This window comes from Pleurodeles waltl, chromosome 6 (genome assembly GCF_031143425.1).
Source record: "Pleurodeles waltl isolate 20211129_DDA chromosome 6, aPleWal1.hap1.20221129, whole genome shotgun sequence".
NCBI lineage: Eukaryota > Metazoa > Chordata > Amphibia > Caudata > Salamandridae > Pleurodeles > Pleurodeles waltl.
Genome location: NC_090445.1, coordinates 107,656,485 through 107,677,412, shown reverse-complemented (window position 1 = coordinate 107,677,412; position 20,928 = coordinate 107,656,485). Strand labels below are relative to the sequence as shown.

At 43.9% G+C, this 20,928-nt stretch overlaps 1 protein-coding gene across 5 annotated transcripts in view; it reads right to left on the bottom strand.

Annotated features, from left to right (window-relative positions):
* PLXDC1 (plexin domain containing 1) overlaps positions 1 to 20,928 on the bottom strand; it is a 358,840-nt gene that overhangs the window by 37,110 nt on the left and 300,802 nt on the right. For 2 of the 5 annotated variants that reach the window (XM_069237470.1, XM_069237472.1), the window contains exon 12: positions 16,636 to 16,668. The exons of the other annotated variants lie outside the window; for them this stretch is intronic. In XM_069237470.1, the coding sequence (XP_069093571.1) occupies positions 16,636 to 16,668 (33 nt within the window). The remainder of the gene's footprint in view (positions 1 to 16,635; positions 16,669 to 20,928) is intronic. 5 annotated transcript variants of the gene reach the window in all.

Below are 20,928 nucleotides of genomic sequence, written 5' to 3'. Positions count from 1 at the left end.
GACTGGAGGTGGTGTCTGGAGTGATACCAGGTCTTCTTGGAGGGTCTCTTGGCTGATGGTTATCAGCTGGTCATCCAGGTCATCGGGGAACTCCAGGACAAGCAAATCAGCAGGAGAGCCATAATCCTCTGCAATTAGATTGTGTAAAATCAATCTTTCAATGTTTTGGCAATTGACATGCCATGTCACTGACTTGCTATTGGAGGCTCATTGTCAACTTACTTCCCAAACATTGTTCCTGTACATCATGGTTGCAGTCTATCAGCCCTTTGCCCCACCTGAGAGTCAAATGAGGAGAAGCTCAGGTGGTGCAATTGCTTGCGTCATATTTACTAGGTGTGATGTAAATCCTTTTGGTGGCTTGACACCATCTTGTTATTGTGGATCCTTCCTATGCATCCATTTGCATGGTAGGGCTTTGCAATGGGTGTTGCAGTGGTCAAGCCACAGCAACACACATTGCAATATGGCCCGTCCCAGTTTTACATGTTTCACATACACCAGGGTGGTACCGAAACCTTACACCATCCCAGGGATGGCATTACCAAGGCACTATGCTGTTGTTTCCTTTGATTTCTCCTCATGTTGATGTATGTGTATGTGTGCTACATTCCACAGCACACATGGACCTAGCAGATTTCCATTTCAGTTTCTGTCTGTGCTGGAAGGTGCTCCTTCCTACACAACTATGATCTCCCCCTCAATACAGCCATCCTTGCACTATGATGCAAGAGATGAAGCATTGTGGCAGTGCAGGTAATTTGACACAGGCACAGGGGTGGACCCAGGAATGGCCAGCATGGGTATCATTTGTTGCTGTGTACATCATTTTCTACATGACAGTGCCTGATGGAAAACATTAATGGACATAGCTAGTTGACTAAAGTTGAACTTAGGTCAGGGCCTCGAGCTAGTTTGATGGTGAATTTCCAATTAGTTATACTAGTGCATACATGGACCCTCATTACAAGTCCCGCAGTCCTATGACCACCTGACTGCCATTGTCAATATGACCACCCCCAACAGCGCAGGTGGTAGTGGCACATGTTGACCATGGGGAATGCCCCATGGGACAATGGCCTGGCACTGGCAGGTTGCCGGAAGCTTACAGACTAGCAATGCCACCTGTCTTGTGACACCAGACCAGTATAATGATCAGCCTCCAGGTATGTTCCCGCTTTTCCACCAGCCTTTGCATGGCAGTGAAACCCCAATGCAAAGGTTGGTGGTGATGTGGTGTGGTGTACCCCTGCACAGCCCATGCACCTGGCATGGGCAGTGCAGGGGGCCCCATGCACAGCCCCTTTGCGCTTTCCATTGCCTGATTTGCAGGGCTAACAGCAGAGTGTCCTGTCACACACAAAGCTCGCCAAGACTGGCAATGACTCTTTTTGATCTATCAACAATGTAGTGGTAACGGCCCAGCAGAGCTGCCATGAGCAGACAGATTCCCATCTGCGATCCCAGCGTGTAACTCATACTGCCAACTGCAAAGGGTACACTGCACTAGCAGTCTTAACAACACCAGACTTGCCCATGCACCATTCCCTGCCCGTCAATGTAAAATTGTACACCATTATGTTCACAGACATACACCATGTGTTGTACTTGTGTGGTTATATCCCCATTCCTATGTGTCTCACATGGTTGTGTCACAGTAGTTTTGGGCTGAGCCTGTATTTGTTGTGACCTACAGATTGCAATCTGTAGTACATATTTTCTCTAGTGGCACAGTTCTGATCAGCTTCAAAATGTGTGTCTCCACACTACACCTGCTTAGTTACACTGGGTAGTGGCATGTTCCCTGTGATACAGGACCACCCTGCTATTCCCCCAGCGCCTGCCCAGATTACTTTTCCCTGCACGTAGAGAGGCATCCTTACTGCATGATGAGTAGTTGCTGCCTTATGAGGATGTGTTTTTATGTGCGGGGGTTGTGGTGCTTCCGGCACATGTCTGGATAATGTAGGGAAAGGTTGCAATGAATTGTGTGTTCTTAAATGCAGCACACATATGTTTTGGCAATAAGACAAGGCAGTTGCAAGGTGTTTCTGCAAGGGACACCACCATGACGTAACCCCAGAAATGGTATTGACTGACTTCCTAGTCTCTGATGTCTTGGTCATGTTGGTAGGGTTTTTTGGACTATACGCAAGAGATGTTGTGATTACACAACCAGAGGCACAGTAATTAGACATGCTTTCCATCCTATGTGCTGCCTATGTACATGTAGGTATGTAGCCCTGGTGATTAACATATGTCCAGGTTGTGTATATGTTGTGGTGCAGGGCACTACCAAGGCGTATGTATATGTGTTGCTTACTTTACGTTTGAATGGTGCAACTTGGTTTATGTGCAATGTGTCCCTCTGCGCTCCTTTGACATGCATTGAGTGTGTCCTATGTGCCTCCCCCTTCTCGCACTTGACAATTTTGCATTGATTTCCCCCATGCTAATTACCCTGCATTTGTGGTGGGTCCTGGTAGTCTGCGCTGTCCTGTCCTGCAATTCCAGTGACCAGTTCCTCCGGGATGACCACTGCAACCATCTCCTGTATCTCGTCCAGGTCCTCTTGTGGTGCTGGACTCCAGTTTGTAGTGCTGCCTTCCTGTTCCCTGCCATTTTCTCCTTTTTCCTTCGCTTGCAATCAGGCCAGCGTTTCTTGCACTCAGTTACGGTTCTCCTCACCTCTGCCACACTGTTGATCTTGTCAACTATCTGCTCTCTCCTGCCAACTGGCAATTTGGAGGTGACGAAGAGTTGATGTTGGTGCTCCGTCACCCCTCTCACAAGTATTTCATTCTCCTAGGCACTAAAACGACACTTGCGCTTTTTCTTCTCCCTCCTCTGTGACCTCTGTGTGTCCTCCTGGTTGGTTCCTGGTTGAGAGAGGTCACCCTGGGGTCTCTCCTGGCTTTCTGGGTCCATTTTGCTTCTCCTTTGCAATGTTTTCTGCATTAGCGTTTAAAGTTGACGCTAATGTGGTTGAAATGGTGCATATCTGTTTTGAGACATATTTATGTCCCGTAAAACAGGTAAGAGTTATATTTTTTGTGGCATTAACGTAATTTTGCCTTACAACAAGACGCAATGGTTAACGTAATTTTTTTGACTCTAACCTGTTTTTAGCGCCATCGTGCATCATGGTATAAATATGACACCCAGACAGCGCTAAAAAATGGCTCTAGCCAGCGCTAAGCTTTTTGACGCAAAACTGCTTTTGTGCAGTTTTGCGTCAAAAAGTATAAATGTGGCCCAAAATATTTACGAGCTCCAAACAGATGAAGAGTAAGTAGATTTACCATGTTTGAGAAGTCACTCTATTGTGACACTAACATGAATGAATCTAGGTGGTGTATTATGTTGTCCTTGTTATACATAAGAGATTCTATAGCAAAGTGAGGCAACAGGGCAGAATGCGTCCTGGCAAATATTGAGGGATCTGTTCAACAGAGGTAATGTAAGATTCATATTGCAGGCTTTTTGCACCAATAAGTTTAACAATTGCGCACATTGGATAAGTCACCAGGGACTGTATTATGGAAAGTGCCCTGGGGACCAACGGGCATGTGTGCCTGCTTTGTGCACCCCCAGGGCACTTTGGCATTACAGAAAGGGCCACAGATGCTTATGCATTCTGTTCTGTAATACAGATAGAGTTAGTGCACATTTAGCACCACGCTATCACCAGAGGGTGTTCCCTCATTTGCAAATGAGGGAATCCCTTTGCCTTTGCACCCGTGTTGTATTATAGACATAGGGAAGAGACAAAAAAGCTGACAGAAGGCACACTGTCAGTGCACCACCTGATGGCAGCCCTCTGGATGGGGGAAAAGGAGTCCTGTGGACCCCCAGACATCCTCTTGCAGGTGGGTCCAGTCACTCACTGCACCCACTTGCCAGGGGATCTCTAATCTCCTCTAAAAGTGCTGGCGGGTTGCCACCTGCACAGTAAAACACAGAGCAGATTTAAAGTAGCCGCTCTATTTTTCATTTGAATGCGCTTCCCCCAGGGCAGCACAAGTTCGCGGCTGTCTTGGGGGTAGCACATTCAATATAATACAGCACACTCTTCTTGTTTGCGTCAGGTGCATTTTTTGGCAACACCTTGGGACAACAAGTTAGGGCCTGATTTAGATCTTGGATGGAATCAGTCCCTCTGACGATTTACAGTCAGATATCCTGCCGGCTGCCTTGGTGGTCCACCCACTCTATTTGGATGATGGCAGTTCCATAGATAAAGTCCGTTGTTGAATCGTCGGCGAACAGCCGTCACCGCCAGGATGTATACCCAAGTCGATGGCACCATAGGGAAAAGCAGCTGGGGGCGGGACCACAGCCAGTTTTACCTCCAGGCCAATCAAGATATGCCTTCCCGCTGATGTAATTGTGGCGGCTAAACCTCCACCCCTGAGTTGGTGGATCAGGAGGTATACAAGAATGAAACAAACCTTTTCCTTTTCTTTTCACTTCCCTTGCTGCCATGGACCTGATCGCACAGGTCCTGCCTTTGCTGCTGATACTGGACGACGATGCAAATCAACCACGCCATCGCCAGAACCAAAGGTAAGCGACTGTTCTATCTGCTACCATCGGAATTGTCTGTACACATTAGCTCTGCACTTGAGCATATTTGTGCAGACCATATGTGTATAATGCAGTATTTTTAAAAAACCTGAAGAAAGAAACACACCTCTAGATATTATTCACAATCACCAATTTGATACCAACTGCCTTCATGCTAATGGACGTCTACACAAAAAGTTAAATTAATCTCTAATTTGAAATGTGTCCATACAGGTGTGTGTAATCATTTTCCCTAAACTACCATATCAAATACATAAGCAGTACACATCACTGTAACTACATAAATCAAATATAATGTAGAAATTGTACTACACAATGCAATAAGTGGGTTTAAACAAAATGTACCTCTAACCTTTAAACATGTCATTGATGTATTAAGGTCACGTCATGGATGTATTAAGGTCACATTTCCCCCCGTTATGTGCAATTTCTGTTAACCATTAGATTTTATTTACCGTTAACATTTTATTTCCCCTGTGTAATTCATATGTGTTTATTATTAACACATATCATGTTCAAATAAACACACCTACATTCATAAGTTACAAAAATAGAAATGTATAATTTTGGTGTAAGTGTCCAGTAGCATGATGAATGCTTGCATCAAAATTAGCATGTCCATCACAAATGTCTAACACTAAAGTATGCATTAGATAAATATGTCAAAAATAAAGCCTGTGGTTGTCACTGTCAGAAAGGAAAATAAGTGCATGCCACACACATTTGCAGAAATAACATTGTCAGAAATCAATTACTAATAATTTAGAAATAATGCCAAGACAAAGTAAGTGAAAATAAATGAAATTCTTTTCTAAGAATAAGATACATCTGTCATATTGAATTTTGTTTAAACATATGAATAAATGTCCATAGAGTGCAGTATGGAAATTGTGGGCTTCAGGCCCAGTACATTCCTCCTAATTACACTGCCAAGTACAACCCTCTCAATAAGGGGCATGTAGTGGACAGAGCAGGTACCTTAATGAACTTGCTTGCAAGGGGCAGGTTTGGGTCTGCCAGGGGTTAGGGAAAGGGCAAGAGTAAAGGCATCTGGAGGAGAAAGGTCAGGGAGGATGGAGTTTGGGAGGCAGTGGGAGCTGAAGTGGGTGCTGGGTATGCGTGTGTGTGTCTGTTGTGTAGGTGCATGTGAGTCTGGTGTATTTGGTGTATGTTTGAGTGTGCGAGTCTTGGAAGCTGTTCAGCTGAGTGTGTGCATTGGTGTTTGGTGGGTGCTGGAGTGTGAGTGCCTTTCTGTGAGCGTGTAATTTTGGATATGTGTTGTTTGGTAGGTGCACTGTGTTCAGGTGATTGTGAGAGTGTGTGTCTGGTGGGTGTTGTCTTGAGTGTTTGTGTGTGTGTGTGTGTGTGTGTGTGAGACTGTATGTGTCTGAAAGACAGTGCTGTAGAGGTGGATGTTGTGGTGCTTCTGGGGGTGGTGGTGGTTGGGGTTGCTGTGGTGGTGGTGGGGTGCATGTGTCTGTCGTGGTGAGAGTTGTGCTTGTGTCTGTCGGGGGTGTTGTGGTTGTGGTGGTTGAATATGTGGTGGTGGGTGTTGTGGTTGTGGTGGTTGTGAGTGTGGTGGTGAATGTTGTGGTGCATTTGGGTGGAATGTCTGTAGTGTGTGTCTGTTGGGTGAGTGTATGCTTTTGTTTCTTGGTTTTCTGCTTTTGTCTGTTGGAGTGGGTGCATGCAAGGAAGTGAGTGTGTTTGGGATTGGGGTGGGAGGTGGGATTTGGAATGAGGAAGGGATATGATTAGGGGCACAAGGTGGGGCTGGTTTGTGGTCTATCTTTGCAAGCGATCTATGCATGCCAGACATGGAACTATGAATGGCATCTAGTAATGAAACAATTTGTTGCATTTGGGAACCAAGCCCCTAGATGCCATTCAAGATTGTTGTCTGGCTTACAATGATCCGACGTAAGAGGTCAATAGCCTCTTCACTAAGAGTAGCCAGCGGCAGGGGTGGAGGTGCCTGTGGCAAAGGAAACACCACCCCTTTTAGGGGGGCAGGTTTAACCAACTTGGGGGTGGGGAGCAGGAGGGAGGGTAGGGATGGGAATGTGGGTGGCGGTAAAGGTCTGCCACCAGTATGAACTGGTCTTCTGTGGCGGGCTCCAAAGAAGATGTAGAGCTCTTGGCCTCTCACCCTACGTGCCACTGTGTCCGTCCATGTCCATGCCTGATGTTTCTGCAGCCAAAACACAGCGGCCAGCTGCTTCCCCGCCTTCATGGCCAATGTCTTCTTCACCTGCTCCTGATGATGCTGAAAAGACACAGACAACAGTTTTAGTATATGTGTGCAGATAAATATTTCGATGAGGTTCATTATGAAAACATTACACACTTTTATTGTTTGACCTGCTGCAAAGCATTAAAACGTAGATATACTTCACCATTAACCAATGCATATTGCGAACATATCATGAACCCATTTGCTTACAGTTTTGCACATTATCATCATTATTCCCATCTCATTTTAAATCAATTTACTTAGATATATCAAATTTCTCATGTAACTGTACATTGCATCTGAAAGAGGCAGATAGGTTGTTTTGAATAGTGAACTCATGTCACAAAATTAAATATCAAACAACATGTACATTGTACATTAGCAGAAGTCCCTTCCAATAACCCCTTTCCTTCAATGTTGATTCATCATCTGGACATAACAAAGAAACAAAAATGTTGTTTGGGGTACAGCGAACTCTGTCACCAATGTGTACACATTCCTGTCTGTTTCAATAAATAATGTTTGCGTACTAAATTCATGTTTGTTTAAACAGACTGGCTTGCATGCACATTCGTGAAGGAGCAAGGCTTCATGCCAATCTGCTACTGTCAACATGAACTTACTGGAAGTTCTTGCAGTGAAAACATTCTTATCAAATGTCTTTGCTAAGAAAAGATCCCATTGTACTCCTGTTCCTAGTCATTTTGGATCAGTTTGGTCAACAACTCACCAATGTAAAATCAGAAACATACGCTGTATCATAAGTGCATTGTATGCCATGTCACCTGTAAAAGTGCCAGCATTACCTACTCACAATTGTAATGGAGCATCACACCTTTCAAAATCCTCAATTGAGGCCTGTGTGGTATAACTGCCCCTCATAACATAGACAAAAACAGGTATCTTTTTGTTTTTAGGTAGGCATGTGTCTGCTCAAGACAGTGTTTTGGTTGTGATAAGGAATTTAGTGGCATCCTTTAATATAAACCAATACACAAACACATCATCACACCGTATGCAAAACCTACAGCTTCCAGAAATCATCTTGTGCCTTGGATGTGTGTCAACCTTTCTGTTGATCCCATAAATCATTGCTGTAACAAAAACAGTTAAGTAGCAATAAGACCTCAATAAACTAACCTACCTCCTTGATGCTGTTTTTGGGCTCTCAACTGCCCATCAAGGTACGGATAGGCCACTGCAGGTATGCCGGCCACAAGAGGGGTTGGGGTGCAGCATATGCGCTTCCCACATTGGGAGGACTGGCCAAGTAGGACTTCAGTTGACTTGTGGGCCCAGCATCGTAGATTCTCTGACTTCGTGCTACAAGCAAGGTTGTACTGCTTGTAGACCCCCAGAATCCACACTTTCTTGGCGATGGCCTTCCAGATCAACTTCTTCTGATGGGCGTTGACGAATATGGATTTGAAGAAAAATATGTTTTGTGAGGTTCACTTTTTCTGTATTGCTGTGACATAGTTTTGGAACATCTCTCAGAAGCATTTCTAAAAAGTTAGTACAGATTATTCACCAATATTTACATTTTCCTAGGAAATACTAGTTTGTAGTGACCTGTTAAATAACCTCAACACTTTCAGTGTCCTCATGTTACAAATCCAGGCCACAAACGTCATCTAGGCCAAGGGTCTGAAACATGTCCTTTAGTGGGAGTTACTACTGAGTAGTAAAAATCATTGTGAACTGCTAAAGGCTAAACAGCGAGTACATTATTAGCACATATCCCAACGCACATCTACATTGGCTTAATGCCTAATGTTTTTAGAGTCAGATTCTATGGTTTGAACCATATACAGTGACAGGGGCAGTATGGAAGGGCCGCCATGCATGTCTGTGATAGCATGGTTTTTGATGATGTATGAACAAGTGTGTGTAGGAAAGGAACATACTTGTATGGATGACTGAGAGCCTGTGTCATATGTACTTGCAACACGGGATAGTACTTTCCTCATATTTGTCACCATTAAATAGTTAAAATATACAGATACACGTTTTTCAGAAAATGGGATAAATTTAAAGTGAAAAAACCTATTCAGACAAGTCCACTACTTGAACATTTTTTCTTCCACATTACATTTCTTTCATTTCAACATAGGCATGTGTTTTTCACTAATACTTATGGTACAATGTCTACTGGCCATTAGAAGTAAGGGTCATGCAATTTGAAACTGATTTAATTATGTTCCCTGGAAATCTACTGAGCTGACAACACTCCGGTCACAGCACTTCACTCAGGAACTAAAAGGGACAAATTAGCCAATGTATGTAAGAAAAGAAGCTACTTAAAAATACATTTCCCATTCAAACATGTATCTGTTCCTCAACGTTCCCATTCCTCATGCTGTACAGGGACAGGACCTCCGTGGTGAAGAGTTCCAACTTTTCAGGTGAGAAGTTAGAGGCCCTGACACCAGCTTTCCTGGCTACCAGAGGTCGATAACAGCAGCAAAAGAGGAGGAGGTGTTCTTGTCTGCAGTGTTAGGAGGCAAGTGAGCTTTCTTCATAATGCCACATATGTGTACACGACATACGGGGTAGTTGATGGAGATGGACACAGCCATTGGCTTTCGTTGGGTGCTGTCACACTTGTTAGCCAATGGCTGGATCCATTGTGGTGTTACACCTACTACGCAGTCAACTTCTGCCATCAGTTTGTCAATGTCCTGATGGCAAGGTTAGGAGGCCGCTATTTTAGGTTGTGAACCAGTGTATTTTTAAATGTTAAGTGCTTGTTTGTTTACTAATCTAAAATACATACTACACTGTTTTTTTGGTAAATTTAACACCTTAAAATGTAATGTGTTACTGTTTTTAAAATCGATAGTGATGCAGTGTGTTTTATATTTCCGTTTGAATTTTAGAAAAAATAAATGCGTAAATAATACATTTAAAATGTATTATTTACACATTATTAAAAAAAAATATCAGACATAAAAAATTGTAATTCTAAGTTAAAACATCAAAAAAATATTGATTTGTGCATATGTCATAAAAACCATATGTAATTTTACAATGACGTGTTGATTATCAAAGTTTATCAAAGTTTTTTATGACCATTTTATTTTTCTTAAATGCAGACATTTGCACCCAGGGAGTGGTAGAAGATGACAGCCTCAAGTGTTCAGATCTTTTCCAGACTTTACCACCATGGAAGAAAAAAATCAGATTGAATAGGCAAACAATCCTGGATTTATGTCTTCAGCTGGAGCCAGATCTTCTGCCTCACAATAGGAATCCCACAGCAACAACACCAATAGTGAAACTCATGGCAGTATCCCATTTTGTGGCCACAGGATCCTTCCAATAGATTGTGGCAGTATCTGAAGACATGTCAAAACCAACTTTCAGTGGTGTGCTGCAAGAAGTTGTTTGTTCCATGATGAGACACACAGCAACGGCTTCATCCAATTTCCACGACTGAGAGTGAAGGGAGTTTTTATGCTTTGGGTGGCATATCACATGTGGTTGGAGCAATTGATGGCACACATATTGCCTATCTCAAGCATGTGTGCCCATTTCCCAGGGTCACTAGATTATTCCTTTGTAATATGGAACAGCAGCATACCCCTGTAAATGTCACAACATGGACCTGAGAGGGCCTGAATTGATGGTAAGTAGAATATGTTATGTTTTATAGTTTAGGAATGTTCAATAAAATGAGAATGTATTGCTCAATATATTTTTTACTTTCATATAGGAGACTCAGCTTATCCTAACCAACCATGGTTGTTAGCACTGCTGAGGAATACAACAACGCTAGGAGAAGTCAGCTTCAATGAGGCCCATGAAAGAACACGGAGGCCAGTGGAACAGGTTTTTGGGCTCCTAAAGGCCAGATTTTGCTGTCTGGACAAGACAGATGGAGCCCTCCTCTACTCACCCAATAAGGTGTGGCAAATCAAAATTGCCTGCTGCATGTTGCACAACATTGCCCTGCGACTGAACATCCCATACATCGCAGAAGATGGAGACTATGAAGAGCCACTGGGTGAGGTTGAAATGGCAAATTAAGATGACAGTGGTGAAGAAAAAGGAATTGACATACATCAAGGTGTCATTGACCACTTCTTTGCATGAGTGTAATTCTATATTTGCATATTGTTAGATTCACTGTCAGAACAACTTGTATTGTGATGAGCATATCAGTCTGTGCTAGAAATATTTTAGGGATAGGTGTATCTAGGAAATTCCTCAGCAAGGATGTTTGTTGATCAAAGGTTTGACACAGTGCCTACTGTGTTCATGTACATTGATTTGCTTTGGCTGAGCTACATGATTGTGTTCCTATATATTGTTATTTGTAAGGTGTCTATTTTGTCAGGAAAATAAATTAATTTCTTCTTGGTCTTCTGGTTTGGGATTCTTCACCATGTCATCTTCATTTGGACATTTCACATTTGTGACATTTGCTGTTCTATGCTGCTGCTGTTGAGTACAAAGGGACCATGTGCTGCTCCTGTGAAAGACACTCACAATTTGGATGTATCGATCTTGCACAAAGACAACTTGCACATTGATACTATATGAGATTTTGGCATTGGACTAGACTTGTTTTCTGTTTGTTGCCACCACAGCAATATGTGTTGCTTCACTTGCTCTAACTACATGTCTGATTTAAACCACTGCATACTCATCTCCATTCACATTTGCTAAATGCTCATTAAGTTTTATTTTTAAAAACACACATCAACCCAAACAGGGTGATAACAATATACAAATGAAAACCAAAATCAAGGTGAATTAAACAATTTTTGTAGAGGCAAAATTCCAATGTACAGAATACAGCTATCCTCAAAAAGGTAAATGTGTCCAGAAATAGTCCACAGGGTGAATGGTAATCATACACTGGAGGAAATTAAGTTCTGCATCTGTTGGTGGTGGCGGTCTTGCCATTTTATCCTGGTGATCCGGATGGCCGTCCCCTCCTGAAAGAGGGGGATGTGGGCTGTATCCACTGTTGTAGGGACTGGGGTACTTGCAGGTGGTTCTACATGTGGCAGGGCATCCCTTTCTGTGGCTGAGGCAGGTGTAGTAGGGCCAGAAGTTATAGGGCCACAGAAAGGGGTCGATGTTGCTGGGAAAGCACTGCACATAGGTGGTAAATGTGAAAACAGCACCCACTTAGGGAGTTCATATTGGAGTTGTGATTATGTATTTCTAAAATATGTTTCATCTACAACTGCTTCACGTCCCGGAGATCTATATGGACCTGGCCCATCATGTCTTGGGACTGATGTAGGGCTCCCAAGACTTGGTTAAATAGCGGTCTGGGTGACAGTGTACCAAGTGAATTACTCTGCTGGCTCACAGATTCCCTCCGACAACCTCTACCCCTACTACTCCGCACCCTTGGCCAGTGTTCCCCATCCCATTGGGTCCTGGCTGAACTGGAGATGGTGATGTTGGTGTTCTCTCAACAACAACCAGGACTCACAAGACTGGTGTGATATTACTTTGGACAAAGGAAGTTGAGGTATCCACTGGAAGTGGTGTTATAACAGCTGGCGTAGGAGGTATAGTTGTGGGCTGAGTAAGGCTAACTGGAGCTGTCTGCCCAGACATACCAGATGGACCAGGCAGTTCACCATCTTCTGGATTTGCAGGAGTGGAGTCCTCACTGTAGGCTTAATCCTGGTCTGGAGTGGAGGTATTGTCTGTGGCTGATGGTTGGCCGCGTAGAATGGGTTTAGGTTTTAAGATGAATTGCAGGGCAATCATATTGTAAGACTCTGGATTATGAATTAAATGGCGTTTGAGCTACATATGAAGCAATGTGAAGGGAAATCCTTTCACAACTAATGGTATGATGAGACCTTTCAGTGTTTGCGGCAATTTACAAACACATTAGTAATTACACTCATGCTAACTTCAAAAAATACTACATCTAAAGGGATGTCCTGGAAAGTAATACTTACTTAGGAAGGGTATATGTGATATACCACACAGTCAACCCAACTCAGTAGAGAGGAGAAATGTGAAGGAAACCATTCCAATGCCTATCATGTTAGTAATCAGACTATCATATGAATTGGTAGGATTTCTGGCCTTAGTCACCATATCAACTTTGTTAGGTACATTTAATATCACTACAAAGTAGGTTCAGCTTGCAACATGACTTGTAAACCTTTAAATCAACTTACTTTGATTTGTGAGACCAATTGCATTAATTCATTGTACTGACAAGCAAGAAGCATCATACAATACTGAAAATCATGCCGCTTTCATTCATTGCATCAAATGGGGGTTGTCTAATGAGTGAGGCCTTAACATGTGCATATATGTTAGAAAAGAGAAGATGAGAAACATCACAGAGCAAACATATTTTCCAGATACATAAACAAGGCATTATATTAGTTGTAATCATTTCAACTTCACTTTACCAACACTTTTAAAAATGTCATTTGTTCATTCTTGATGAAATAAATGCTGTGTAGATGTACACGCCTATACAAAAGAATACCATTTGTGAAAGAGGTTGATAGCAGAAGATATACTTACAATCATCATACCTTCATGTACTAATAGATGGAGTTTGGAACCTTTTATTTTAAGTAGAACAAAAAGCATTCAAACAAACAAACAGTCAAATGCAAAAAATTATCAATGAAGAACAGCACACATACTGACCACACATATTGCCCAGAAGTGAAATGAGAGATAGTACCATACTGCTACTATTTTGCTGATGACATTAGATTTCTGAATTTTAAATCTGGGTTTATATGATTTACAAAGGTGGAAAACACTGTCAACAGCTACCTTAAGAGCAAACACTACATTTCTGTTTCTTGAGCCATTGAGAAGTGTAACTTACCAGTCTCCACTCCACCAGGGATTCCAGTCAAGGCTTCAGTATGTAGGATCTGCAAGACCTTCTCCTCCCAGGGAAAAAGTTATGATGGGGGTTGGGAGATTCACCACCAGTCCTCTGGGCCTCCAGGTGATGCTTGAGGCAAGGGAATGAACTCTCCCTCATAGGTCATTCAAACTCTTCCAAATTTCCTCTTGTGTACACAGGTAGTTTGCTACAGCATTCCCTCTGTCAACTATTCTGACCCACATTTGCCTTTTCTGATATATGGTTGTATTTTGTACTTGGGCTTCAAACAAATGTGACTCTACTCTGATGATTTCATCCACCATGATTGACAATTCGCCCTCTGTAAAACATGGATTACTCCTTCCTGCCACAGTGAGAAACTAGAAATAAATGAAATAGTGGCCCACAAGTTCATTTAAAAAACTTTAAAAATTAAACAAATTAAAAATTAACAGAGGGAGAAGAAAAACTGACTGCAGTGGCAAATTCAGCAGCGAAATGGTGTTCTGCAGTGGAATGGCAAAAGATCATGGTCTGAAATGGAGTGTGTTTTATAGTGTGTTTTACAGGTGTTCACAGTTGGCTGATATACATCAGGTGTGTGCTACTAGCATCCATCCAATAGCCACAGCCATAGTGCAATGTTGGGTGGGTCCTTCAACGAACTACCGCCATGAGGTACCCATTGCCAGAACAATGCCAGCATGGCAGTGAAACCTAAATATGCTTGGCACAATGCTGCATTCCTTAATGCAACGGAGTACTATTAGCCAGCATTGGAGTCCGTTGTGTCAGCAGTGACTGACCGCTTACACAGCGGACTCCACTCTGTTGACGCGGATTGAGCTTCAGGTGCCAAAGATCTAAATATGGCGGTCGGAGGTCCGTCAACTTGACTGAGTATTTGAAACCTCTGTCACAGAGGGACGATGGGACACCCGCCAAAATCTAAATCAGGCCCTTAGTTTTAACTAGAATGCAGCATAAACCTTTTGGGCCTGTGGCTTTAAGTTACATTAACTTCCTATTTAAGTCAAATTAGGAACATATGTAGATCTCAATTAACCCATAGGTATCCAGGCCCTGGCATATCCGAATTTCCTAGGCAAGAAATTAAAAGAAGTATGTTTTCATGCTCTTCTTGAATTGAGTGGGGCCATCAGCATTTCTGAGTTCTTTGGGAAGACTGTCCCATCCATAAGCCCCATCAGCTTGGAAAACCTTGCCTCCTATGGTACTTTTCTGTCTGTAATATTGGCCAGGTACATAAATAAGTAAGCCCTTTGTTTAAAATGTTCTGTTAGAATTCCATTTGAATGAAAGAGATTGCCCTCCTGACATTAATTTCATGCCATCATGCCTTATGTTCAAAGGAGACACAACTCAACTTGTAATACCTATTTTTTGCATCCAGAGATCGTTTTATGAGGTAGGGATTTAGTCATCATTGCCAGATGGATTATTTACTGCATCATGCAATGCTACACATTGCATGAAGCCAAACATCCATCTGGTGTCCACACACACTTCACCATGGTTAAGGCAGCTTCTATAGAACTCTGTCAGATGTGTACGTCAAGGCTAGGTGGGCAACCCTGCCTGTATTCTACCACTATTTCATTTTCGAGATTGTTTCCTAAAGCGATGATACATTTGGCCAGAAAGTTATGTACAGCCTATTTGCATCAATCTAATATGCCAGATGCTGTCTTCTCCTACTACCCTCCTCATTCCTAATTGTTGTGGAATCCGCCTGCGAGGTTGGAAATGGGAAATAGCAAGTAATAGTGGTAAAAGTTAACTTTATGGGGACTGCTACTCCTACTCCATTCACAATTTATCATTAATATTGACTTCCTGCCCACCCATTAGACATCCCAAGCAGCAATTTAGTTTTTATCCAAAAAAGGAACTGGCAAGAACAGATATTTGTTAGACAGCTATGGAAAACCCACTAGGTTGGTACTAAGAAGGAGCCTACAAACTAAGAATAATATTAGTCACTGCAAAGGTAACCATCATTAAATGATTTATTTTCCTTTTTGTCAAAATCGTTGGTCTTCAATTCATCCAATGCTGTCTAAATCAACCAATGTTTTTTTTATCAGTCCAGAGTTTCTCAGATCCAATCTCTAGTTGTCCCATTCGGAACAATCGGGAGAAGTTGCATTTGTGATTTTCGTCCACTCTGTGAAAAGTACTTTCAGTGATATTACTGTATTAGACACTGTATACGGATCTGCCTCTGAAATCCAACTAACCTATGCTGCAGAAGATGAAGGTTCCAGTGTGGTGATGATAAATTTGCTAGGTGCTCTTGAACAGTGCCCCACACATTGGTGTAACAAAGCCCCCCACAGCCCCACGGTGCCGGGGGGGGGGGGAGGTTTAGGGGGCTAGGGCGAGCTCCAGGGGACACCCTCAGCACTGTAGCCAGGCCAGAGGGCACCTGAGTCAGTCTTTGGGGGGGGGGCTACATGTACTTAGCAGGGGGGCCTCCTCAAGTTTTGTTCTCTAAATCTGTGTAGAATAGAGGGAGTGTGCAGAATGGTTCTTACTCCAGCTCATCTCTTATCTTGGGCAAGAGCTATCATAGTTTTAGGGTTCACTGATTGTGAACCTCATGGGTACACAAAGACAGAACCCTATTCAAAGTATTACAGTATTAAGTGAAAGTGAATGACATGGCTGTTTGTCATGCTGTGGTAGACAAGTAGTATACACTAACAAACCAGGAAGCCTACAGTCTGACAACAAACGGACTCGCTGATCAAAGATAGAGCAATGAAAGGGTTATTGATGAGACTGAATGGGGTAACACAAAAAGCTCATGGAAGTATTTGATAATAACGAGCAAAATGCAAGGATTGAGATGGTTTCTTATGGTGGTGTGTAGAGCATGGAGGACTATGTTGAATGTGTATGTGTAGGAAGGATGTTATGAACCCATGCTTTGAACAAAAGAATGTCTACTCACTATCATCTGAGTACCGGCTCAGTTTTGTATCATCTGAAAGAAAGAGATGATTGGTGAAGACATGGAACACAATCCAGAATTTCACCCCCCCCAAAAACAGAATGTGTCTCTCCTGCTCTTTTTTGCATTGCTCTGAAGATGGACCCCGCTAGCTCCGTATTGGTGTCAGGTTGTAAGAGATACTTTCAAGTCTATCTAGTGTGAAGCACTAAGAGAAGGTCGAGGAAATACAGTTTGTCTAGTTGTAAATTACTAAGCTCTCTCAGATGGTGCCGGACAGAAAGAGAAGCTCCCTTAATCTCTGCAAGTATCATTTGCTAAAATAGACTCCCTCACTCTGTGTTGATGTAGGGCAGCAGTGGGGATTCCCTACTCCCCTAGAGTGAAGAGAGATTGGCAGGAAACACTTTTTCCTCAGTCTGCTAATATCTGGGCAATTGGCTCACCGGTTTGTACTAGTGTCACATAATAATAGGATCTTGGCTTGGGAAAAGCGATAGTCAGTGCTAGTGTCAGACAGTAAGAGTGGTTCCATCATTCTGGGGGTCATTACGACTCCCGCCGGACGCGGTGACCGCGCGCCTGGCGGGAGCCGCCAAAATACCGTACCGCGGTCGCAAGACCGCGGCGGGTATTTTGAGTTTTCCCCTGGGCTGGCGGGCGGCCTTCAAAAGGCCGCCCGCCAGCCCAGGGGAAAACGACCTTCCCACCATGAAGCCGGCTCGTAATCGAGCCGGCGGAGTGGGAAGGTGCGACGGGTGCTACTGCACCCGTCGCGTATTTCACTGTCTGCTATGCAGACAGTGAAATACAAGCGGGGCCCTCTTACGGGGGCCCCTGCAGTGCCCATGCCATTGGCATGGGCACTGCAGGGGCCCCCAGGGGCCCCGCGACACCCCCTACCGCCATCCTGTTCCTGGCGGGCGAACCGCCAGGAACAGGATGGCGGTAGGGGGTGTCAGAATCCCCAAGGCGGCGCAGCATGCTGCGCCGCCTTGGAGGATTCTGACGGGCAGCGGAAAACCGGCGGGAGACCGCCGGTTTTCCTGCACTGACCGCGGCCAAAGCGCCGCGGTCAGAATGCCCTAAGGGGCACCGCCAGGCTGTCGGCGGTGCTCCCGCCAACCGCGAGCCTGGCGGTCACAGACCGCCAGGCTCGTAATGAGGGCCTCTGTGTTATAACCATGAAGTAAGAGATATTCCACTACTTTCTGCAGTTGTCAGGTAGTTGGGGGTGGGGGACAGAGCTTAACTTGTGCCTGTTGTTTCCGGTGCGGAGCACCTGCACTTATTTTTGAGGGCCAGCACTTTTTTTTCCTGCCTCAAGCATTTACTGTGAGCAAAAGACACATATGGGAAAGAGGGTGGAAGAGAAAAACGAAAAACGAAAAAGAGTCACAATGGAAAAAAGCAGAAAGCTGTAAGAGTGAGCAGAAGGGGCAGTGAGTGGCCGTAAATGAATTAAAGAGGCCCGAGATGGCTTCAGGAGTACGCTGCCTCAGTATTCCGTGTTCGCATATTTAATTGCAGCAGCCGCGTGTTTAAGAGGAGGGCTTTGGGCACCGGCACATTTTTATTCACAAATTAGGCACTGGTGGGGGAGGAGCTTTCAGTCTGTGTTAGTGACAGGCATTAAGACAGACTGCTGCCGTTTTTTATTGTCAGCTAGTAAGAGGATCTCCTTCAGTTTGCTTCCATCATGGGGAGTGTCTTACCCAATCTGTCCTAGATTGAGGCATTTTATCCTGGTACGGAGAAGGGTCAATGATAAGAGTGCTGTAGTCTGATGAGTAACTGTTGTTTGCAACTAGTATTCCAGGACCTTGAGCACTACTACACATCTCATTTGGTGTCAGTTAATGCTACTTATGTCTAAAGTATAATGTGGCTGATTAGTCAAGTCTTACTATAGCAATTGAAGAGGAGAAGCAACTCAGATATTAAAGGTCACGGTCTAGTCAGAACTATATCCTTAACTAGTGTTGCTCTTTATGTGCAACAGCAAAGTTTGACTCAAGATTTGCACACAAAGGGCCATATGTACGAACACTTTTTCCCATAGACACAGAATGGGTAAAAACCTTTGCTACATCTGGCCCTAAGGCACTGGGATTGAATAAGCATGGGGTGTTATAAGTAATGCAATCTATGGACTGGAGCTCACGAGCCATCAACAGTCTCCAGAGAAGTTTGGGCCTAACTTAGTGCAGAGCACAATGCCCAGCTAGCCGTGGGTAGACTCAGCCAGTACCCTGAATGGCAATTTAGGATACCCACCGCTTACCCAGATGAGTTATATAACGAGATTGTGGCAGCTGAAGTTCTAAAAACGGAGTATACGTTTCTTTACTTCTGTCCCCGAGAAACGAGTCTACTCATCCTTTCTGTGTAAAATGTGTTCAGTCACCAATGTCTGGTGTGTTTCAGTTCTTCTTGCTTAAATGTAGTGTGCTGTGTGCTTGGGCTTAAATGCATTGTTCTTGAAGTCTGTGCAGAATAAATTGCATCTTTCAGAGGATATACTGCTTGCGTCACAAGACAGTTTTTACTTATAGGTAGTAAGGCCATTTCTGTTCTTGGACAGCCAACCACAGCTCAGACTGTCAAACCTGTTAAATATATTCCACATCATTTGCCATTTTTTGCCAAGAACTGCCAGAAAGTCGAACTGCAGAACCCCCACTCAAGGCCACTCTGCAAGATTCCCTGGGACTAGGAATCCACATTATCTGGATCATTCGCGCGGTCCACCTCGTCTGTGGAATCCCAGGAAGAAAGTCTGCAAATATGTTACCCTCATTCGTTGGATGGGAGTTATGATTTTTTTAACCTGGCAAGCTGACCTGATTCACAATAGTCTGACCTAGAGCGAGTTCGACTGGACTTTTGGAGACTTTCTGCTGCTCCAGCACACTGGGGGTTCTGACCATAGTGGATACGCGCTATAAAAGTTTGTGTGTTCTGTACTGGGCCCTGGAATTGCTAGCGCCTTTGGCTTTTTGGTGTTCTTCTTTCATTTAACTGCTATTCCTGTTAAACAAAACAACTTCGTCTGGAAATTGAGCTTATTGTGTGTTATTAATGTGTCATGCAGTAGCTGAGATGCCAGTGACTATTGACACTTGACTGCTGGAATTACCTAGTTTTAGAAATATAGCTTGTAGATTGGAACCCATTGGCACAACACCATTATGGTGTTTTCCTGCTCAGTAAACTAGTCATGTCCAGGTCCCCAAAATATGTCCAACATTGATCCTATATGTTGCTCCAAGTAGAGTACCGTACTTAGTTGGAGACAGGAGGAAATGAACTCCTCTTTTATAGTGGAGATTTCTGTCCATATTAGCAGGTTATGATACAAATGAAGTGGGGAGAAGCTAATCATAGTTTAATACCGGAAGTCTTTTTACTTGCACAACTGGTGTAGTGTGTGTCTATGGTGGGGGGTTTCCATAAAAAATGTGTACACCTTGCTGGCTGTAATCATTATCCTCTATATGCCTCTGCTGCTGCCCATCCCTTCCTACCATGGCAGTACACATTAGTTATTGTGTGTCCAGGTTGGATCCACAAGTGCTACAAAAAATCAGAAAGAAGACCCATTTGTTCAGCATGGCAGTACCCATTCTCTGGACACTTTGTCTAGCTCAGATAAAAAGGCTGCTGTCCCAGCAAAGGCCTCTGGTTGGCTGGCTAACATTTGCAGTGAAACCACTGTCGCAGAAAATATTATGGGATATTGCCAGGGATTTCCAGCCACTGGAGTATGATAGAATGGCTGAGCATCCTAAAACTGGAAACTATGCAAAGAAAGATATATGTGCATTTGCAAGGTGCTCTTCAAATCTAAGTCCAGATCTACAGAGGAATGTAGCAACGGTCTTGGTCATTATAGGGAACAATAAATTTTGATTTCTGTTGTACTTTGCCTGTGGGCAATCCCAGGCGCGGCTCCTCTGTTTGGGTGGAGGAGTGTCGCCCCACCCCCCGAGGCAACTCCTTTGACATGGAAAGGAGAATAAACTCTGTTTATTATCCATTCCATGTGAAAGGGGCGGGGCACTGGGGGTGACGAGCTGAGGGGAGTGCACTGTGCACTCCCCTCAAAGCGCATGTGTGTTTGGCCCGCCGTCTCGGGCCGGCCAAACACACATGCGCAGCCAGCTCTTTCCAACCTAGCAACACGGTTGCTGGGCTGGAGGGAGCCTGAACAGGCCTTCAGTCTGCCTGGGAGCGCTCCCAGCCAATCCTGATGCTGCTCTGAGCAGCATCAGGATTGGGCGCAGGGCAGGC